This window comes from Tachyglossus aculeatus, chromosome 21 (assembly GCF_015852505.1).
Source record: "Tachyglossus aculeatus isolate mTacAcu1 chromosome 21, mTacAcu1.pri, whole genome shotgun sequence".
NCBI classification, from domain to species: domain Eukaryota; kingdom Metazoa; phylum Chordata; class Mammalia; order Monotremata; family Tachyglossidae; genus Tachyglossus; species Tachyglossus aculeatus.
In genome coordinates this window covers 10487516-10510985 of record NC_052086.1, presented here as the reverse complement: position 1 = coordinate 10510985, position 23470 = coordinate 10487516, and the positions used below count along the sequence as shown (strand labels likewise).

General features: G+C 51.8%; 1 protein-coding gene across 2 annotated transcripts; it reads left to right on the top strand.

The window, feature by feature from the left end:
* The first annotated feature begins 2940 nt into the window (after positions 1 to 2940).
* Positions 2941 to 17769, top strand: LOC119942645 (interleukin-9 receptor-like). Of its 2 annotated transcripts, none has more exons than XM_038763525.1 (8): positions 2941 to 3012; positions 5262 to 5379; positions 5607 to 5782; positions 6009 to 6148; positions 6780 to 6972; positions 8474 to 8585; positions 14988 to 15072; positions 16636 to 17769. In XM_038763525.1, exons 1-8 carry the CDS (start codon positions 2949 to 2951, stop codon positions 17020 to 17022), a joined length of 1275 nt encoding a protein of 424 aa, XP_038619453.1. In that variant the 5' UTR covers positions 2941 to 2948; the 3' UTR covers positions 17023 to 17769. The 2 variants fall into 2 exon arrangements, with proteins under 2 accessions (XP_038619453.1, XP_038619450.1); XM_038763522.1 differs by having other exon boundaries at positions 16490 to 17769.
* Positions 17770 to 23470: the final 5701 nt, after the last annotated feature.

Genomic DNA, 23470 nt, shown 5'->3' with positions numbered 1-23470 from the left:
CTGTGTGCCTCAGTTACATCATCTGTAAAATGGGGATTAATACTGTGAAGCCCATGTGGAACAGGGACTGTGCCCAACCTGTTTAACTTCTTTCTACCCCCAGCACTTAGAATAGTTCTTGGCACATGAGGCACAGCATGGTGTAGTGGATAGAGTGGGGAGGTTGGTGGTGTCGGGGGAGGATATCCTGCCCCTGCCTCCCTGGCAGTGGAGCTGGGTAGATGATAGAGAAGCGCTTAGTACAGTGCTCTGCACACAGTAAGTGCTCAATAAATACAATTGATGATGAGAAGCAGCGTGGCTCAGTGGAAAGAGCACGGGCTTTGGAGTCAGAGGTCATGGCTTCAAATTCCGGCTCCACCACTTGTCTGCTGTGTGACTTTGGGCCAGTTACTTCACTTCTCTGGGCCTCAGTTACCTCATCTGTAAAACGGGGATTAAAACAACCTCCCGTGGGACAACCTGAACACCTTGTAACCTCCCCAGTGCTTAGAACAGTGCTTTGCACCTAGTAAGCGCTTAACAAATGCCATCATTATTATTATGACAGTGCTTGGCACGTAGTAAGCGTTTAGCAAATACCATTATTATTATCTGGACAGACCCGCATCTGATCAGATCACTCAGGCTTTTTCTGAGGGAGGGAGGTCTGCGGGCCGGGGGGGGCGGGCCCAGGAGGTGGGGGGGGGGGGGGGCGGGGTCCCTTCCCCAGCCTGCCCAAGCCCTGTCTCCCACTCAAAAGGGAGGTTGCCCACTCATTTTCGACAACCCGAGGCCCTGTCAGCCGTTCTTCGGAAGAGGCTCTTGGCAGCCTGCCCTGGGGCCCCAGGCTGTGAGTAAGGCTCGCACTGCGTTGGGCTCCCCCCGGGTCGCCCCCTTTCTCCAAACCCTCGCCCCCCACCCCCGGACATCAATCCCCTGCCTCCTAGCCCTTCCCTCCAGCCACCTCAGCCTGCAGCCTGCATCCTCCAGGACCGGCCGCTGCCTACTCGTGCCTGCGGAACTCGAGGCTACCCTTGCCCCGGCTGACCAGACCCCGAACCAGCCCAGGACCATCCTGGAGGCCAGGTGAGGCCCTCGGGCGGGGGGGGGGGGACCCCGAGGCTCAGTGGAAAGAGCCCAAGCTGGGGAGGCAGAGGATGTGGGTTCTAATCCTGGCTCCGCCTTGGGTAAGTCACTTCATCTCTCTGGGCCTCGGTGACCTCCTCTGGAAAATGGCATGAAGACTGGGAGCCCCACGTGGGACAACCTGACGACCTTGTATCTCCCTCAGCACTTAGAGAAGCGCTTGGCACATAGTAAGCGCTTAACAAATACCATGATTATTAGTATTATTACTGCCTCTACCTCCCCACACCGAGGGTCCTAGCGAGTGGTTTGGAAACTCCCCAGAGGGGCTAATCAAGTCCCTGCCAACCTCGTGGGCAGTGGCTTCTGCTCTTCCAGTGGGGTCTCCACCCCTCCCCCTGACCCCCAGCCCGGCTCAGGACGACCCCCGACCCCCCCATCCCCAACCCTGATGCGATGACTTGGTGAGTTGCTGGGCCTGCCTGGCAGGCACCTAGTGGGAGTGTGGCATAATAGTAATTATGATGCTTAGATCTGTAATTTTATTTATTGTACTGATGGCTGTTAATTTGTATTCATTCAATCATATTTATCGAGCGCTTACTTCATTCAATTGTATTTATTGAGTGCTTACTGTGTGCAGAGCGCTGTACTAAGAGCTTGGGAAGTACAAATTGGCAATGCTTACTTCATTCAATTGTATTTATTGAGTGCTTACTGTGTGCAGAGCGCTGTACTAAGAGCTTGGGAAGTACAAATTGGCAACATATAGAGACGGTCCCTACCCAACAACGGGCTTACAGTGTGCAGAGCACTGTACTAAGCGCTTGGGAAGTACAAGTCGGCAACATGGAGAGACGGTCCCTACCCAACAACGTATTCATGTCTGTCTCTTTCTTCCTCTAGGATGTGAGCTTGTTGTGGGCAGTAACTATCACTCTTTGTCGTCATATTATACTTTCCCAAGCGCTTAGTACAGTGCTCTGCACACAGTAAGTGCTTAATAAATATGATTGAATGAATTAAGCTCTTCCTACATGCCAGGCAGTGTTCCACGAGGTAATCGGGTTGTCCCACGTGGGGGTCCCGGTCTCAATCCCCATTTTACAGATGAGGGAACTGAGGCACGGAGAAGTGACTTGCCTAAGGTCACACGGCAGACAGGCGGCAGAGCCAGGATTAGAAACCACGTCCTAATGCGCCGAAGCATGTGGAGCTGGGGGTCAGACCCGGGTCGAGGGGATGGGGAGGGGGAGTTTCCAAAAGGAAAGCCCCCAACAATGGCAGAGCCTCTTCAAGGGCAGGGGGACTGGTCGGGGGAGGGTCGCTTCTGATCCAAAGCTTGCCAGCCAGGGGAAGGCCCCACGCAGCACAGAGATCTCTGTCATTTATTTATTTCTAGTAATATCTGTCTCCCCCGCGGGATTGTAAATTCACTGTGGGCAGAGAAAGGGTCTCTTTATTATACTCTTGTCCTCTCCCAAACGGTTAGTTCAGTGCTCTGCACACAGTAAGCGCTCCATAAATACTTACGTCCATATCTGTAATTTTATTTGTTCATATTAGTATCTGTATCCCACTTTCTAGATCGTAAGCTCATCATGGGCAGGGAATGTGTCAGTTTATTGCTGTATTGTACTTTCCCAAGCGCTTAGTACAGTGCTCTGCACACAGTAAGCACTCAATAAATACATTTGAATGAAAATGAAAGGGAGGGAGGGGCAGTGGGGGCTTGTGGTAATTTCAGGGCATCCAGGGCAGGGAGGGGAGAGAGTAGTGGGGTTGGTGGGCTGAGGGAGGAAGCTGGGGGATGGATGGATTGACCCCGGGGAGGCTGACGCAGCATCCATGTGTTTCAGGGTGTCCCCTCGGGCAGAACCATGAGGACGTGGCCATTGCAGCTCCTGTTCTGGGCCACTTCGTCCGTCCCAGGACCACAGGGAGGTGAGGAGCGGGAGCGGGAATGGGCCAGGGGCGCCCAGAAATAATAATAATAATAATTATGGTATTTGTTAAGCGCTTACTATATGCCAGGCACCGTACTAAGCCCTTGTGTGGAGGCCAGCAAATCGGGTTGCTCCCATGTGGGGCTCACAGCCTCAATCCCCGTTTTACAGATGAGGTCACTGAGGTACAGAAAAGTGAAATGACTTTCCAGGTCACACAACAGACAAGTAGAAGAGTCAGGATTGGAACCCATGACCTTCTGACTCTCAGGCCATGCTCTCTCCACTAGACCATCATGCTTCTCTATACCCTGCTGCTTCTCTTAGATTAGAACTCAGGATTAGAACCCAGATCCTCTGACTCCGAGGCCCAGCTCTTCCCAACAGGCCATGGTGCTTCTTATCATGGTACTATGGAATTTATAGTAAGAAACTGACCAGTTTTAGCACTTCTATCCCCGTAGGTCATCTTTTCTGGAAGCATCGGCAGGTCCCAGAGGGGTTTGGGTAGCTCTCTGGACATCGGGAGGGACGGTCAGTGGCGGTGGATGGTCCGTGCTGAGTCGCTGGGGGACGCTCAGAGATGGAGAGGAGAGAGTCGGGGGTAGTAGATCATCTGTGCCGTGTCACGAAGGGGAGAGTTAGGAGTGTTGGGTGATTTAGGCAGGGAGGAAGAGTCAGGGATGGAGATGGGAGAAGAGTCAGGGGTGTATCTTAACCCAAGAACTTATCCTATTCCGCCTTGATTACAGTATCAGCCTCCTTGCTGACCTCCCTGCCTCCCGTCTCTCCCTACTCCAGCCCATACTTAAATCTGCTACCCAGATCATTTTTCTATATACGTTTCCCACATTTCCAAGCGCTTAGTACAGTACAGTAAGCATTCAATAAATACGATGGAATGAATGAAAGTTTCTTCACTCCTCAAGAACCTCCAGTGGTTGCCCATCCACTTCCAAATCAAACAGAAACTCCTTACCATTGGGTTTAAAGCAGTCAATCCCCTTGCCCCCTTCTGCCTCACCTCGCTACTCTCCTACTGCAACCCAGCCCACACACTTCGCTCCTCTAATTCCAACCTTCTCACTGCACCTCGATCTCGTCTATCTCACCGCAGACCTCTCGCCCACATCCTGCCTCTGGCCTGGATCACCCTCCCTTTACATATCCGACAATTATTCTCCCCCCACCTCTCCCACCCCCGCCAACCCCCTTCAAGGCCTTATTGAAAGCACATCTCTAAGGAGCCTTCCCTCGCTAATCCCTCATTTTCTTTTTCCCAACTCCCTTCTGCATTTTGCTCCCTTATTCACCACCCCACCCCCAGCCCCACAGCACTTCTGTCCATATCCATAATTATTCATTTATATTACTGTCTGTCTCCCCCTCCATTCATTCATTCAATTGTATTTATTGAGTGCATACTGTGTGCAGAGCACTGTACTAAGCGCTTGAGAAGTCCAAGTCGGTAACATATAGAGACGGTCCCTACCCAACAACAGGCTCACAGTCTAGAAGGGGGAGACAGACAACAAAACAAAACAAGTGGACAGGTGTCAATACTGTCAGAATAAATGGAATTATAGCTATATACACATCATTAATGAAATGGAGTAGTAAATATGTACAAATAGAGTAATAAATATGTACAAATATATACAAGTGCTGTGGGGAGGGGAAGGGGGTAGGTTAGAGGGAGGGAGGGGGGTGATAGGGAGGGGAGGAGGAGGAGAGGAAAAAGTGGGGGCTCAGTCTGGGTCTCTAGACTGTAAGCTCATTGTGGGCAGAGAATGTGTTGATTATATTGTTTGTACTCTCCCAAGCGCTTAGTATAGTGCCCTGCACACAGTAAGCACTCACTAAATACAATTGATTGATTCACTCCCCTAACTGTAAGGTTGTAAGCTCGTTTTGGGCAGGGAATGTGTCTGTTGGTTGTTGTAGTATACTCTCCCAAGTGCCTAGTACAGTACTCTGCGCACAGTAAGCACTCAGTAAATACGATTGAATGAATAAGGTCAGGTGTCCAACAGGGTGACCAGTACCTAATTGACCAGTACCTAATTCCACCAAGCTTCCTGTTGGAGATTGAATCCCGGGCTGGGTGAGCCGTGATGGTCAGTGTCTTTATGTTCCAGCTCTGAGCTGCTGACCCACCCTGGCACAGGGAGGTGGGCAGGGGAGGGGAGAACCCCAGGCGTCCCCGGCCGAGCTCAGAGCTGACGGTCCTCCCCCTCTCTCCCGAAGCCTACCTGCCTGGGAACCTGACCTGCCTGAACAACTACCAGTACAAGCTCAACTGCAGCTGGACCAGTCCCGGGCCCACGGCGGCGAAGGACGGACCCTTCCGGATCCATTTCATCCAGTAAGGACCGGGCCGAGGGCTTCTGGCCGACTCCGGGAGCACCGGGCCCTCGTCCTGGCCCGAGGGGCGCCCTTGGTTGGACAGCACGGGGAGGAGAGCTTGGGGCGGTCGGGGGGAAGGAGGAGGGTTGAAGAAGAGAGCCGGGGAGCTCGGTCGGGGACGGAGTCGAGGAGAAACCACCCCCCGACACCCAGAGCTCACCCCCTTATCTCACCTGGTCGTTGTAGCAATTTGTTGCCATACGAGTTTACGTGCCCGGTCCAGCCAGGCCCGGCCCCCGCCCTGCTCGTGTCCACCTGTCAAGCCCCGAATGTGTTCACATCGTGGGACCGGTTCAACGTCTCCCTTCGCGGGACCAACGTTTTTTACCTCACGGACGCCCTGTACCTGCCCCGGCTGAACAGTAAGTGCCCAAGTGGGGCTCAGAGGCCGGGGGTTGCGCTAGATAACTCAGCGTGACCCCTCCGCCTCGCGGACCCCGTTTCCTGGAGACCCGGGCCTGCTTCTTTCCCGGTTTCCCCTGCCTTTGACCCGGCCTTTCCCCGTCGCGCCTCTCCAGCTCCTCTGGGCCAGCCGGGGTTGGGGACAGGTGCCCCTGGGTCACAAGTCAGGGCACCTTTTCCCCTCAGTCAAGCCAGACTGTCCCACTGAACTGAAGAGCAACGTCAGCAGCCGGAGCTGTGTCATTTCCTGGCAGCCTCCGCTCCGGGCTTTGGCCGGACATCTCAGCTATCAGCTCGACTTCAAGAAGATAGAGGAGCCTTGGGAGGTAAGAGCTTCTCTAGCGGGTTCACGGCCCGCCCGCCACCCCCGGGGAGGAGGAGGGGGGAGTGACTTAGGGGCCCGGGAGTCAGAAGGTCATGGGTTCAAATCCCGGCTCTGCCGCTCACCTGCTGTGAGACCTGTGTCACTTTACTTCTCTGGGCCTCAGTTCCCTCATCTGGAAAATGGGGATTAGGACTGTGAGCCCCATGTGGGACGGGGACTGTCTAACCTGATTTGCTTGTCTCCACCCCTGCGCTTAGTACAGTGCCTGGCACAGAGTAAGTGCTTAACAAGCACTATCATTATTATTACTATTATTATCGATATTCTCTGGGCCTCAGTTCCCTTATCTGTAAAATGGGGATTAAGATTCTGTCCAACCTCATTAACTTGAATCTACCCCAGGGTTTAGAAAAGTGCTTGGGACGTAGTAAGCATTTAAATACCAGAATAAAAAGAATAACGTTAGTATAATATTTAATATAAGTTAACATAATAACATACAATAAATATAAATAATTTATTATTATTATTATTATCGGGGGGCGGTACCAACTGTGGGGTTCTTTTCTCGCCGCCGTCTGGTGAGACGTAACGCTTTCCCAAGCCCATTCCTGGTGACCGGTGCCCCTCAGGTGGCACGGCGTAAGAATGACATCGGTGGGGTGACGTGGCTGGTCCTCGAGGCCTTCGAGTTCAAAGCCAGCGGAGCCATGTACCAGGCCAGACTTCGCTGCCGGCCCGGCCAGCGGCAGACCAGCCCGGAGTACGCCGGCCCTTGGAGCCACTGGAGCCGGCCCCTGGCCTTCCGCTCCCCCATCCCACCGGGTAAGGAGGGCCGGGCCGCCACCCGCTACCCGGGGCCCGCGCGGCCACCCGGCGTACCCTCCCGGCAGCCTCCGGCTCCACCCCACCTCTGCCTGAGCGCATCCTCAGGCTGACCCCCGGGGAGGGAACCGAGGGAAACCAGGTCCCCGTGGCCACCTCCCTCCGGCCGCAGCTGGATGGAGCTGAGCCATGGGAGATCCGCCTTGAGCAGCCACACTTCCTCCTCTGGGATTCCGGTAGGGAGATGCATCTCCCCCCGTATCCTCGGGCGCCACACCACCAGAACAACATGAGGGCACACCCAGATCTCCCCCTCCCTCTTCGATCATGAGCCCCAGGTAGAACAGGGGCTCCTGCCTGATCTGATTATCTTCTATCTGCCCCCAGCATTGGCACCACTTGACACTGAACAAATGCCTCCCTTGAAAAAGCCTGCCCTTGCTGTGCCATCCCAAGCGTAGGGCCCGGGCACCCGCAGCAGGCGATAGCCCCTGCCACCCCGGTGGGGATTGTGCCTGAAGCTAGGAGTGTGCCCACCCTGAGCCAGCTCTGGGAGTGAAATCCGCTGGCCCTTCTCCCTGCCAGTCAGGCCTCGGTCAGTTGGGCCCCGTCCCCCGCCTGCAGCAGGTCGAGACGTGACCCTGGTGGCGAGGTGACCGGTGGTATCTCAGCGGCAGCTCTGAGCCCCAGGGTCCTCCAGAGCGGTGCCGTCTCAGCCTTATCTGTGGCAGCCCATCTCCACTAGCTTCCCCCTCAGGTATCCTAGTGGGCTCGGCCCTCGCTCGGGGACACGCGCCAGTGCTGGCCGCCTGCCACGAAGCCGGCCGCTTGCTTGGGTCGGCCAGAGGTCACCGGGTCCGGTGGACCCGGGTAGGAAGGCGGGGATCCAGCCTCGGGGGTGGGGGTGGGGGTTTTAGGAAGGAGAGGACCCCAGATAGGGGGCTGGCCATCTTCCAGAGGGGCAGCCCGGGGCTGGGCCCTGGCCCTGGGAGTTGCTAGGGAGGAAGTGACATCCTCCCTCACCAACCCGGAGATGTGGATAAGAAGACACGGTGGGCTCTCCTCACTGGGTATGACCCGATACGAGTCCCGGTGCCCAGACTGGGGGAGGCCGGCTTGGGGCAGCCGAGGATGACGCCTTCCGCTTCCGTGGTGCGCCCATCTGCCCTGAGGTCAGAGCCGCCCAGGAGCCCGTCCGGTTGGACTCCGGCCAGGATCCCTCTGGGGGCTGGGCCCCTGCCTGCCTGGACACAGCGTCCCCCTCAGTTTTCCTCAAGTACACGTGCCGGGACTAGGCGCCAAGCCTCAGGCCTCCTAGAAGCCCCCAGAGGAGCTGGGCACCCGGGATTTTGGAAACCCTGGCATTGGGAACCGGAGTCCTGTCTTGGTTTCTTCATTCCTGGGCCTCAGACCATCCTGGTCCACCCCGATGGTCACCGCTGTCGCCCTGGGCCCTGCTTGCAGTCCCACCCACAACTCCCCCTCACTCTGTGTCTTCCAGATCCGACTTCTCCTCCGGGAGCCGGGGAGCAGCCCTTCCCCACGGTCACCTTCCTGTCCATTTTGCTCTCCATCATCATCCTGCCCTACCTGGTGGTCAAGCTCTCCCCCAGGTAAGGAGGCCAGCCGGCCCCAGGGACTAGAAGACGTCTCTCGGCCCAGACCACGAGTGACGCCGGAACTCGTGCCCAAGACTCCATCTCCAAAAGTGACACACACTGGGTGGTGGGAAAAAGTGGGGTGGGAGGTCAGTGTCCCCAACCCAATAATCCCTGCCCGCCTCCTCCTCACTACTAGGGGTGTCCTGTCCTAGTTGGTCTTGGAGATTTTCTCCCTACAGGAAGTTCTTTCTTATGTCCACCGTGTATCCTTCCTCAGGTCAGTCAGTGCTATTTATTGAGCACATACTGTGTTCAAAGCACTGTACTAAGTCCTTGGGAGAGTACAGTACGACAGAGTTTTTTTAAAACGGTATTTGTTAAGCATTTACTACCTGTCAAGCACTGTTCTAAGTGCTGGGGTAGCTACAAGTTAATCAGGCTGGATACTGTAGTCCCTGTCCCACCTGGGGCTCACAATCTCATTAGGAGGGAGAATAAGTATGGACTCTTCATTTTACAGTTGAGGAAACTGAGGCACAGAAAAGAGATGGGCGCTAGAATAAACTCTGGTTAGGGAGAAGCGGTAGAGTAGAGGAAGAAGAGAAGGGGAGGTGGAGGCATTGAGGGTTCAAGGAGGAAGTTAAAAGGCTGAATAATCGGTGGGAATGGGCATGAAACTTGCTGAGGGACTGGAAGAATTGTCACTGGACAGAGGAGGGAACAGAGTAATAATGATTAATAATTAGGGTATATGTTGAGCGCCTGCTAGGTGTCAAGCATTGTTCAAAGCGCTGGGGTAGATAGAAATTAATCAGGTCGCACACAGACTAAAGGGGAGGGAGAACAGGTATTTCATCTCCATTTTACTGGTAAGGAAACAGAGGCACAGAGAAGTGAAGTGACTTGGCCAAGATCACACAGCAGGTAAGAGGCAGAGCAGGGATTAGAACCCAGGTCCTCTAAGACTCTCGGGCCAGGGCTGTACCCACTAGGCCATGCTGCTTCCCGAAGTTATAACTGTAGAGAATGAGTTTGAGATAAGTCTGTGTTCCCACCAGCCGCTCTCCTCAGCTGCGTACAGGAGAGGAGGAAGTGAATTGTGGACGGGATCCAGGGCTGTGGGTTGGTGGTTTGAGATCATCGTCGGGACAGGATACAAGGGAGTTGAGTTTGGTGGATAGTTGAGGGATTTTTTTTTTTTAATGGTATTTGTTAAGTGCCTATGTCCTATGTCCCAGACATGTAATAATAATAATAATAATCATGATGGCATTTGTTAAGCACTTACTATATGCAAAGCACTGTTCTAAGCGCTGGGGGGATACAAGGTAATCAGGCGGTCCCACGAGGGGCTCACAGTCTTCATCCCCATTTTACAGATGAGGGAACTGAGGCACAGAGAAGTTAAGTGACTTGCCCAAAGTCACACAGCGGACAAACGGCGGACTCCTCAGTCTCCAAAGCCTGTGCTCTTTCCACTGAGCCACGCTGCTTCTCTACTGAGGTACTGAGGTAGATGCAAGATCATCAGGTTGGGCACAGTCCGTGACCCACATGGGCTCACAGTCTTAACCCCCATTTTACAGATGAGGTGACCGAGACCCAGAGAATGAAGCGCCTTGCCTGAGGTTGCATAGCAGACAGGTGGAGGAGGTGGGATTAGAACCCAGATCCTCTGACTCCCAGGCCTGGGCTTTTTCCACTAGACCACAATGCTTCTCATAGGCCAAGAGGTGGAAAATTGGTTAGGGAGACCACACGGGAGGAAGATGTCCTGGAATAAGTGGAGAGGGTAAAGAAATCAAGCAATCTGTTTATTGTTGTACTGTACTCTCCCAAGCACTTAGTACAGTTCTCTGCACGCAGTAAGTGCTAAATAAATATGATTAAATGAGTGATTGAATGAATCTAGCAATCAGTGGTATTGACTGAGTGCTTACTGTGAGCAGAACACTGGAAAGGCTCTAGACTGTAAGCTCGTTGTGGGCATGGAATGTGTCTGTTTATTGTTATACTGTACTGTCCCAAGTGTTTAGTACAGTGCTTTGCACACAGTAAGCGCTCAATGAATACGATTGAATGAATGGAGTTGGTAGGCACCACTCCTGCACACAAGGTCACTTTGGGACAAGAGAGCCAGTTCATTCATTCATTCATTCATTCATTGTCATATTTATTGAGTGCCTAGTGTGTGCAAAGCACTGTTCTAAGCACTTCATCCAGCTCATGGGAAGGCAACCAGGTCCAGAAGAGAAGCCCAGCCCACCTGGGGATTTCCATTGAAACCCTGTGTCAGTCAATCAATCAATCAGTGGTATTTATTGAGCACTTACTGTGTGCAGAGTGCTGGACTAAACACTGGGAAAGAGCACACAGGTGGGAATTAGATGTGGACCCTGTCCATCGGGGGCTCAAAATTGATGAATATAGGTGTGGGGAAGACTGGAAAAGGACACAAGGGGAGCAATGAAACACTACCTCCCTGAATGCCATCTTCATCTGTTCAGTCAGTCAGTCTTATTTATTGAGCGCTTACTGTGTGCAGGGCACTGTACTAACTGCTTGGGAGAGTATGTTATAACAATATAACAGACAAATGAACATGCCCATATCTCCCTATCCTAAAAAAAAACCCTTCTCTTGCTCCCTTCAGCTATCGCCTCATCTCCCTCCTACCATTCCTCTCTGAACTCTTTGAGAGAATTGTCTACACCCGCTGTCTCTAGTTCCTCTCCTCCGATTCTCTCCTTGTCCCCCTCAAATCCGGCTTCCGTCCCCTTTGCTCCAGAGAAACCGCCTTCTCAAAGGTCACCGTTGATCTTCTTCTTGCCAAATCCAATGCCCTCTACTCCAACCTCATCCTCCTCGACCTCTCAGCTGCCTTCGACACTGTGCAACACCCCCTTCTCCTGGAAATATTATCCAACGCAGCTTCACGGACCCTGTCCTCTCCTGGTTCTCCTCCTAGCTCTCTGGCTGCTCATTCACAGTCTCCTCTGTGGGCTCCTCCTTTGCCTCCCACCCCCTAATTGTGGGGGTCCCTCGAGGTTCAGTTCTGAATTCCCTTCTCTACTCTGTCTACACCCACTCCCTTGGAGAACTTATTTGCTCCCAAGGATTAAACTACCACCTCTAAGTGGATGATACCCTAATCTACATTTCCAGCCCTGATCTCTCTCTCCCTCTCTGCACTCGCATTTCTTCCTGTCTTCAAGACATCTCTTCCTAGATGTTCTCTTGTCACCACAAACTTAATATGTTTAAACCAGAACTCCTTATCTTCCTACACAAACCCTGTCCTCCCCCTCACTCTCCCATCACTGTAGATATCACCATCCTTCCTGTCTCACAAGCCTGTAACCCTGGTGTTATCCTTGACTTCTCTCTCTCTCATTCAACTCACATATTCAGTCCAGCACTAAATCCTGTCGGTTCCGCCTTCACTACATCACTAAAATCTGCCCTTTCCTCTCCATCCAAACTGCCACCACGTTAACCCAATCACTTATCCTATCCTGCCTTGATTGCTGTACCGGCCTCCTTGCTGATCTCCCTGCCTACTTTCTCTCCCCACTCCTGTCCAAACTTCACTCTGCTGCCCGGATCATTTTTCTACAAAAACTTTCAGACTGTGTTTTCTTGCTTCTCAAGAAACTCCAGTGGTTGCCCATCCACCTCCCCATCGAATAAAAACTCCTCACCATCGGTTTTAAAGTGCTCAGTCCCCTCGTCCCCTCCTACCTCACCTCGCTAATGTCCTATTAGCACCCAGCCCACACATTTGGCTCCGCTAATGCTAACCTTCTCTCTGTACCTCGATCTCATCTATCTCGCCTCCAGCCTCTCACCCAAGTCCTGCCTCTTGCCTGGAATTCCCTCCCTCCTCACATCTGACAGGCGATGAGTCTCCCCCACCTTCAAAGTCTTACTAAAGGCACATCTCCTTCAAAAGGCCTTCTGTGACTAAGCCCTCTTTTCTTTCTCTTGAACTCCCTTCAGTATCACTCTGACTTGCTCCCTTTATTCATCCCCCCTCCCGGCCCCACAACACTTAAGTCCCTATCCAACTTGTACTTCCCAAGCGCTTAGTACAGTGCTCTGCACAGAGTAAGCGCTCAATAAATACGATTGAATGAATGAATATCCATCATTTATTTATTTCTATTAATGTCAGTCCCCCCCTTCTAGGCTATAAGCTTGTTATGAGCAGGGAATTTGTCTCTAATATTGTTATAACATACTTTCCCAAGTGTAGTACAGTACCCTGCACACAGTAAGTGCTCAATAAATACGATTGACTGACTGAACACATGAAAACAGTCTAAAGGTCCAGGACAAATATGCAATCTATCAGTCCACTGGTGGTATTTATTGAGCGTTTACTTTGCGCAGAACACTGCACTGAGCACTTGGGAGAGGACAGTACAACAGTTTGGTAGGCACATTCCCTGCCCACATACACAGACTAAAAACCCAAGTCAGTAATAATAATAATGATGGCATTTATTAAGCGCTCACTGTTCTAAGCACTGAGCACTGTTCTAAGCGCTGGCCAGAGGAGCAGAATTTCTCCTTGTGATTCAAAATCCTCCACAACTCCCACAGCTACTAGCTTTTCCGAGGTGGAGATGCTGAAAAAAGAAAGAAAAAAATATGAAGGCTAGGAGGGGTTTAAAATAGTTGTGCTCTAAGTCAAGCAATCTATCGGTCTTATTTATTGAGGACTTAGCGTGTGCGGAGCAGTGTACTAAGCACTTAGGAGAGTACAACGCAACAGAGTTGGTAGACACATTCCCTGCTCATAATGAGTTTACAGTCTAGATGGGGGAGACAGACATTAATGGAAATAAATAAGGTACGGGAAATACATAAGTGTTGTGGCCCTGAGGCGCTGAGGGAATGCAAATCCTAGGTCAAGGGCCGGGGGAGAAGAGGAGGGCTTAGTAAGAGAAGACCTTTTGGACAGAAATCGACAGGCGCAGACCTTCAGCGGGTGGGCGTGAGTGCATAAGGCAGAGTTGACGCAGAAGGGCTCAGAGGATCGCTGGGAGGATAAGACCTGAGGGGAAAGAGAAATTAATCAGGGAGATGAGATTTCAGAAGGGCTTTGAAGATAGAGTGAGTTGTGGTCTGTCGGATTTGAAGGGGGAAGGGAGTTCCAGGCAAGGGGAAGGCGTGAGAGGGGGAGGAGGTTCCAAGCAGGGGAGCAAGGGACTGAGAATGAGGCTCAGTATGTATGTTGGTTAGAGAGGGGCAAAACAGTGCCAACTGGGGTGTATTGGGAGAGGCGAGAGAAGCAGCATGGTGTAGTGGACAGAGCACGGGCCTGGGAATCATGGGTTCTAATCCTGTCTCCACCACTTGCCTGCCACGTGACCTTGGCCCAGTCACTTCACTTCTCTGGGCCTCAGTTCCCTCATTTGGAAAATGGGGATTGAGACCGTGGGATAGAGTCTGCTTGTATCCAACCCAGTGCCTGGCACATAGTAAGCGCGCTTAACAAATACCACAAATCAATTACTATTTTTAGAGAGGAGAAGTAGGAGGGGAAAGCTAAGTGCCTCAAGGCCTATGGTCAGGATTTCCTCCTTGATGCAGAAGGGAATGAATAACCACTTGAGGTTTTGGTGGAACCAGACTTTAGAAGGCCCGGTCACCAAGCCTTACTGATTTGAAAACATCCAACTGTTGAAAATAATTTTTCACCGACAAGCAGCGTGGCCTAGCAGAAATAGCCCAGGTCTTGGAGTCAGGAGACCTGGGTTCTCATTGCGGCTCTGCCACGTGCCTGCTGTGTGACCTTGGGAAAGTCACTTCGCTTTTCTGGACCTCATCAGTAAAATGGAGGTGAAATACCTGTTCCCCCCGCTACTTAGACTGTGATTCCCATATGGCATCTGATCATTTATTTCTTCTCCGGTGCATAGTACAGTGCTTGGCTCATAGTATGAGCTTAACAAATACCACTACTATTCTTCTTATTATCATTACCAACAATAATAATAATAGCAGTAGGACCAGCTTCACAAATACCACAGTTATTAGTAGTACTTGTTTAAAAGAGAGGCAGCATGGCCCAGTGGAAAGAGCCTTACCCGGGAGTCAGAGGACCTGGGTTCTAATCCCAGCTCCACCGCTCTGTCTGCTGTGTGACCTCGGGCAAGTCACTTCATTCCTCTGTGCGTTAGTTACCTCATGGGGATTAAGACTTTGAGCCCCATGTGGGACAGGAATTGCGTCAAACCCGATTATCTTGTATCTAGCCCTGTACTTAGTACAGTGCCTGGAGCGCTTAACAAATACCACAAAAAAAATGATTAGAAATGCTAGGTTGAGTTCCACTTCCCATGACTGGGGGTGGGAAGGCTGGGTGACCACTGACCTTAGTCAAACCCATGCTCTGTCATCCTTCAGGGTGAAGAGAACTTTCTACAAAAATGTGCCTTCTCCAGCCGGCTTCTTCAAACCCCTGTATGCTGTGCACAACGGAAACTTTCAGGTATTAGTCCGGTATCCATCCAGCCCGGCCCATCTTTGCCCGGCCGACCCCCGAGCTGGTCACTTTGGGGAGGCAGCGTGTTCCAGTGGAAGGAGCATGCGCATGGGAGTCGGAACACCTGGGTTTTGGTTCCATATCTACCCCGGGGCTGCTGTGTTACCTTGTGCAAGTCACTTACCGTTCTGCACCTCCCCATCCAGAAAATGGGGATCAAGTCCAGGGAGAGGGGAGACAACTGCCTAACTGGGTAGGAGCAGTAGTAGAAGAAATGGTGTTTATGGAAATGGTGTTTAGTATAGCCTGTGGTACTGTACTAAGCGCTTGGGAGATGCAACAGAAATACGAGACGTGGTCCCTGCCCACAGGGGGATTACATTCCAGTGCTTCCCTTGTCTGTAACTTTTACTTACGTCTGACTCTCCCACTAGCTTGTAAGCTTCTCAAAGGCAGGGACCGTGTCTACCAACTCCCTAGCACTTAGAATAGTGCTCCGCACCAAGTAAGCACACAATAAATTACCAGTGATTAATGGGTCCTGGTTTACAGCATTTGGCCCATCCAAGACACCACCATCAAATTACATAAAAAGGCCCAGGAGGAGGGCTGAAATGCAGGATCCAAACTGTGTATCTCTGACCCACCACAGAGCATTGGAAGCTTTGGACCTCAAAAAATAAAAATAAAAATCTTTGGCCCTCCAGAGAGCTGGTGATAGTTGGGTGGGTAGTAGTAGTATGAGAAGAGGTGTGGCCTAGTGGAAAGAACACAGTCCTGGGAGTCAGAGGACCTGGTTTCTAATTCCAGCTCTGCCACTTGTCTTCTATGAAACCTTGGGCGAGTCACTGAAATTCGCCACACCTCAAGTCCCTCATCAGCAAAATGGGGATTTGATCCCGTTTTCAGGCAATGAACCATATTTATTGAGCACTTACTGTATGCAGAGCACTGTACTATGTGCCTGGAAGAATACGATACAACAATAGACATACTTCCTGCCCACAATGAGCTTACAGTTTATGAGTCACGTGTGGGACCTGATTATCTTATATCTGCCCCAGCACTTAGTACAGTGCTTGACACATACTAAGCACTTAATTAAAACCACAATTATTATTTGAACTTCTCTGGGTCAGTTACCTCATCTGTAAAATGGAGATTGAGACTCTGAGCCCCATCTGGGGCAGAGACTGTGTCCAACCCGATTTGCTCGTATCCACCCCAGTGCTTAGTACAGTACCTGGCACAGAGAAAGCGATGAACAAATGCCACAGTTATTATTTACCGAGGGCCTACTGATTGAGAAAGGCAACAGAAACCCAAGTATTTCCTGCCCACCAGACGCTTCCTCTCTAGTGGGAAGAAGCAGACCACGAACCGTTCTAACATCCTTCCGCTGGGATTTCTCCGTCTGCTTCAGGCCTGGGCCGGCGTTTCCCAGACGGATTCCCACCTCCGGAGAGAGGAATCCAGAGGGGCCCAAACTGGGGCCACCAAGGGCCTCCTGGGGCCCAGTCCTGAAGAAGCCATCTCCCCCATCACCTGCTCCCCCGTGGTCCCCAACAGGAGCCCTGCCCCCCGGAAGGAGAAGGAGGAGGAGGAGGAGGACGAGGAAGAAGAGGACCACCAGGCTTCGGGGTCCAGGGAGCTGGCCTGGCAGTGCCAGGAAGAGACGTACGTGAGGGTGGAGGACCTGCAGGGTTGGCTGCCCGAGGCGGGGACCCCAGGCCGGGACCTCCAGAGCGGCACCGGTTGCCAGCCCTCCTCTGGTGGGCAGAAATCCCCTGCCTCGGGCTTCCCCACCAGAGAGAAGGGGCCAGTGCCTCTGGCCCTGGAGGGCTTCTGGTCCTGCAGAGACGATTACTGCGACCTGTACTGCAGCGAGATGCCCGTGGCCGTGTTGTGGGGCAGACCGCTGGGTGGGAGTCAGTGACCCGTCCCCTTCCCCGGTAGCCGGGGAAGGCTGGAGTGCCTCCCTCCCCGCACCCCTTCGGTGGAGGAAACTTAGGCCCAGAGTGGCTGGGTAACTACTTAAAGGTTGTCCAGCATCTGGGGCCTCAGCTTCCCGGCCTGGGCCGATAGGTATCGGTGCTGCTTGCTGGGGCCATCGACCGCCTCCTCCTCCTCCTCAGTCTGTCCTCCCGGGCAGAGGGGTCAGTCTCAGTGGGCCGCCGTGCCCCAGAGGGAGCAGTGACCTCAGCCATGCCCAGCTTTCTGACACCCTTCATGGTCCAGCGGTGGGCCTGTGCGTTTTGAAACACCAAAGCCAAGCTGTTCCCACAGTCCTCTTCTCCTCGGTGGGGGGAGGGTTCTAAGGAAGGGAAACGGACGGGCCCGAGGAAGCTTGGGCCAGCGCAGGGGGGCTGGTGGCGGGCAGACTTCCCTACAAGGGGTACCCTCCTCAGAGCCCTCCTTCACTTCCCTCTCTCCAAACCCCGCCTCCTCTGGGAAGCTCTCTTGGGTGGAGCTGGGTACCTGGGTGGATCTTTTGTGTGTTGCCAGAGTCTTGATCTGCAACGAGCCCATAATAAAGATCACAGTTCACTAGGTTGAGCCAGGGGGGCTCTTTGACGGGCAGCCAACGGTGCCCTCCTCCTGGCCTGGACCAGGGCCGGTGCCCCGGGCCCGCCTGGCTCCTTTCGAACGGAGGCTCCTGACGGTCGGAGAACGGGCCGGGGGTTCGCTCTGCATGGCCTCACCCGGAACCACCATTTCCTCCCTTCTCCCTCCTTCTCCCATCTTTTTCTTCTCCAAGCACTGTGCTAAACGCTGGGGTAAATACAGGATAATCAGGTTGAGAGGGTCCATCCCAGTTGATAGACACAATCCCTGCACTCAAGGACTTTATAATCTAGTAGGGGAGGCAGAGTTTTAAATAAGTTACAGGCAGGGGAAGCAGCAGAGGGAAAGTATAGGGACATAAATAGTGAGAGGGGTGGAGGAGGAGGATTGAAGAAGCAGCATTCATTCATTCGATCGTATTTATTGAGCGCTTACTGTGTGCAGAGCACAGGGAGGGAAAGGATATGGACATAAATAGAGGGGTGGAGGAGGAGGATTGGAGAAGCAGCATTCATTCATTTGATCGTATTTATTGAGCGCTTACTGTGTGCAGAGCACAGCACTGCCTAATGGATAGAGCACTGACCCGGGAGTCAGAATGTCACGGGTTCTAATCCCGGCTCTGTCGCTTGTCTGCTGTGCGACCTTGGGCAAGTCACTTTACTTCTCTGTGCCTCAGTTCCCTCAGCTGTAAAATGGGGGTTAAGACTGTGAGCTCCACATAGGACAGGGACCATCCAACCCGATTTGCTCTTCTTCACCCCAGCGCTTGGTACGGTGCCTGGCGCAAATGCAATCATTATTATTATTATTAGAAAGTACTTTGCCATCGTATCGGACAGTTCTGCCTTCACAGCTAGTCCTAGCAGGGGTGGTGTGGTCTAGTGGAAAGAGCAGAGGGTTGGGAGTCATAAGACTGGGATTCCAGATTCTGTCTCGCCCTTGGGTGACCTCGGACATGATACTTAACCTCTCTGGTCTTTGGTCTCCTCGGCCGTAAAACAGGAACGACACCAACTGCCTCTCACTCCCTCCAGGCATTTTATTCATTAATTCATTCAATAGTATTTATTGAGCACTTACTGTGTGCAGAGCACTGTACTAAGCGCTTGGGAAGTACAAGGTGGCAACATATGGAGACAGTCCCTACCTTACAAGGGGCTCACAGTCTAGAAGCGTTATGAGCGTGCAGTGAGAAAATGGATGTGAAAGTGCTTTGGAAATGAAAAAGCACTCTACAGAAAGCAAGAATGTCACCGTCGTCATCAACCACAGTGTAGTCTGAGCAGAGTTCACCTTGGAAGTAAGACACTGTACTGGATACCTCCTGGCTACAGAGCCCTGTACTGGGCACTTGGGAATGTGCTTCGAAGGGAGAGGGCCTGGTCCCCACCCTCCAGAAGTTTATCATTCAATCAATGGTATTTAATGAAGCCATGTTCAGGAAATTGTGTGAAACAATGTCTAATTAGTCTAATGAGGTCAAATGTTCTGACTCAACTAGTCAGATATACAATAGTTGAGCAGTAAGCGCAGAGATAGAAATGATAAAAACAATACAAGAACAAGAGGACAAAGATAAACGATGCACACGATGGACAGTCATAGTAACAATAACAATAATAATAATAACTGTGGTATTTGTTAAATGCTTACTATGTGCCAGGCACTGTACTAAGGGCTAGGGAAGAATACAGGCAAATCAGATTGGACACAGTCCCTGTCCCACAGCAGGCTCACAGTCTTAATCCTCATTTTACAGAAGCACAGAGAAGTGAAGTGGTTTGCCCAAGGACACACTGCAGACATGTGGTGGAGGCGGGGTTGGAACCTGTGACCTTCTGACTCTCAGGCCCAGTTTCTAGCCATTATGCCAGGCTGCTTCTCCAAGAGCGTAGGGGGGGGAGTAACCAGGGAAGACCACCTGGAGGAGACAGAGGTGGCTTCTGAGGTGACACTATGGGTGTCGATGTGAATCCACAGTATTGAAGGAAGGCGGGGGTGTTTCACTCATGGGCGGAGGTGTGAGCCGAGGTCTAGACTTGTAAGAAAGGTGGGTTTTTTATTTCTTAATGGTATTTCTTAAGCGTTTACTATGTGCCGGGCACTTATACCGAGTGTTGGGATAGAGACAAGACCATCAGGTTGGACGCGGTCCCCGTCCCACTTGGGGTTCATAGTCATGATCCCCTTTGTACAGAGGAGGGAACTGAGGCACAGAGAAGTGAAGAGACTTGCCCCAGGTCTCACAGCAGACAAATGGTGGAGTGAGGATTAGAACCCAGAACCTTCAGACTCCTAGACCCGTGTTCTATCCATTGGCCGAGCTGCTTCTATTCTGCGCAGAGCACTATACTGAGCACTTGAGAGAGCACAGTAGAGTTAGTAACCTTCTAGACTGTACGCTCCTTGTGGGCAGGGAATGGATTCATTCATTCAATCATATTTATTAAGTGCTTACTGTGTGCAGAGCACTGGATGATGATGATGATGATGGCATTTGTTAAGCGCTTACTATGTACCAAGCACTGTTCTAAGCACTGGGGTAGATACAAGGTCTTCAGGTCGTCCCACATGGGGCTCACGATCCCCATTTTCCAGATAAGGTAACTGAGGCCCAGAGAACTGAAGTGACTTGCCCAAAGCAGACAAGTGGTGGAGCCGGGATTACTACCACCTCTGTTACGTTATATTCTCCCAAGTGCTTAGTACAGTGCTTTGCCCACAGTGAGCATTCAAATGCCTTTGATCGATGGACATGATCCCTTTCCTTAAGGAGTCTGCAGTCTACGGTGTGCAGAGCACTGGGTTTAACGCTTGGGAGAGTCCAGTTGAATTTTAGAAGACCCGATCTCTGCCCTCAAGGAGCTGACAACCTAATTGCGGCAAGATGCTAAAATAAAGAGAGGATAAACAAGTTGGGGGAGATGGCTAGGTGGACCCCAACAAGTCCCCCCTTCCAGCCCCCGCCCAGTGGTTGAACAGGGTGGAGGTAAGCGAAAAAAAAAATGGCACAGCAGGCTGTAGCCTCAAAATGGAAGATTTTTATCTGTGTTGACGAGCATTTCTGAAAGTTAAACACTAATCAAGACAGAAATCTCAGTAAACAATTTTGAGCAAAGGTACACTGAGAATGGTAATGCCAGGCAAGAATCTGCCATGGGCAGGGAGTCGGGGGTGGGGGGCTGGTGGGGGGCAGGGGTTCTCACCATCTAAACTGAGATGCTCTCTCAGGAAAGACCCCGCCAGGACCTGGGGATGACAGGGCTAATAAATGGAATCGACTATGTAGAGGCGACCGTGGGGAGCTGCGGGGCCTAGCAGAGAGAGCTTGAGCCTGGAAGTCAGAGGCCCTGGGTTTGCCCCTTGTCTGCTGTGTGATCTTGGGCAAGTCACTTCACTCCTGTAGGCCTCGGTTCCTTCATCTGGAAAGTGGGGATTTAAACTGTGAGCCCCATGTAGGACAGGGACTGTGTCCAACCTGATTAGCTTATAATAACAATGATAATGATGATGACATTTGTTAAGTGCTATGTGCCAAGCACTGTTCTAAACACTGGGGGAGATACAAGGTAATCAGGTTGTCCCACATGGGGCTTACAGTCTTAATTCCCATTTTACTGATGAGGTAACTGAAGCACAGAGAAGTTAAGTGACTTGCCCAAAGACAAACAGCTGACACGTGGCGGAGCGGGATTAGAACCCATGACCTCTGACTCCCAGGCCTGTGCTCTTTCCACTGAGCCAGGCTGCCTCTCAGCGCTTAGAAAGGTGAAAGACACATAGTAAGGGCTTAACAAGTACCATTATTATTATATAAAAATTATTATTATATAAAAATATTAAAAATAATAAATTATTATTATTAAATATTAAAAATAATGAAATTATTATATAAAAATAATAATAATCCTGGCTCCACCACCTGCCTACTCTGTGACCTTGGGCAAGTCACTTCGCTTCTCTGTGCCTCAGTTTCCTCATCTGTTCCTCATCTCATTCCTCATCTCATTAAAGAAGCACTTTACAAGCGCCCAGTACAGTGCTCTGCACACAGTAAGCCCTCAATAAATATGATTGAACGAATGAATGAATGGGTTCTGATCCCGACTCCTCCATTTTTCTGCGGTGTGACCTTGGACAAGTCACTTGACTTCTCTGGGCCTCAGTTCCCTCATCTGTAAAATAGGGGTGGAGACTGTGAGCCCCACGTGGGACGAGGGACTGTGCCCACCCCGATTTGTTTGTATCGGTCCCAGCGCTTAGTACAGTGTGGGGCCCGGGAGCGTGCAGGAGGCCGCCGCCTGCGGGCGCCCTCAGGTGGACATTGGTGAGCACGACACCCCTGCGGCTTCACTGGCCCCTCCGTGATATTTCTCCCATTTTGGCGCCGTCTGGCGGACATTGGTGAGCACGACACCCCTGCGGCTTTCGCTGCCCCCCTCCGTGATATTGCCGTGTTTTGGGCGCCGTCTGGCGGACATTGGTGAGCACGACACCTCTGCGGTGTTGCCGTCCCGTGTGCTGAGAAGCCTGTGCAGTGGGTAGAGCCCGGGCCAGGGAGGCAGAAGTTGTGAGTTCTAATCCCTCCCTCGCCACGTTTGCCAGCTGTGTGATCTCGGGAGAGTCACTTCACTTCTCTGGGCCTCGTTTCCCTCACCTGTACACTGGGGATTGAGGCTGTGAGCCCTGCGTGGGACAGGGACGGTGTCCTACCGGATCTGTTTGTACAAACCCCGGCGCTTAGTGCAGTGCTTGGTACATAGTAAGTGCTTAACAAATGCCACAATTATTCCCTTCTAGACTGTAAGCCCCGTGTGGGCAGGGATTGTCTCTCTTTTTTGCTGAACTGTACTTTCCAAGCGCTTAGTACAGTGCTGTGCACACAGTGAGCGCTCAATAAATTAATACGATTGAATAAATGAGTAAGGCCCCTCCGCGATATTGCTGTATTTTGGCGCCGTCTGGTGGACATTCATGCGCACGACACCCCTGCGGCTTCACAGCCCTTCCTGCCGGGGGGGCTTCTCTGAGGCCCCTCCGTGATAATAATAATAATAATAATAATAATAATAATAATAATAATAATAATAATGGCATTTATTAAGTGCTTCCTATATGCAAAGCACTGTTCTAAGAGCTGGGAAGTTTACAAGGAGATCGGGTTGTCCCACGTGGGGCTCACACTTCATCCCCATTTTACAGATGAGGGAAGTGAGGCACAGAGAAGTTATTTCCTCAAAGTCACACACCTGACCAGTGATGGAGTCGGATTTTGAACCCATGACCCGTGCCCTAACCCCATGCAGCAGACAAATGGCAGCAAACCTTGTGACTCCCAGGCCCGTGCCGCAACCCCATGCAGTAGACAAATGGGAGCAAAAATTGTGACTCCCAGGCCCGTGCCCCAACCCCATGCAGCAGACAAATGGTAGCAAACCTTCTGACTCCTTTTAGAATGTGAGCCTACTGTTGGGTAGGGACCGTCTCTATATGTTGCCAACTTGTACTTCCCAAGCGCTTAGTGTAGTGCTCTGCACACAGTAAGCGCTCAATAAATTCGATTGATGATGATGATGATGACCCCCCAGCCCGTGCCCCAACCCCATGCAGCAGACAAATGGCAACAAACCTTGTGACTCCCAGGCCCGTGCCCCAACCCCATGCAGCAGACAAATGGCAGCGAACCTTGGGACTCCTTTTAGACTGTGAGCCAACTGTTGGGTAGGGACTGTCTCTATATGTTGCCAACTTGTACTTCCCAAGCGCTTAGTGCAGTGCTCTGCACACAGTAAGCGCTCAATAAATACAATTGATGATGATGATGATGACTCCCAAG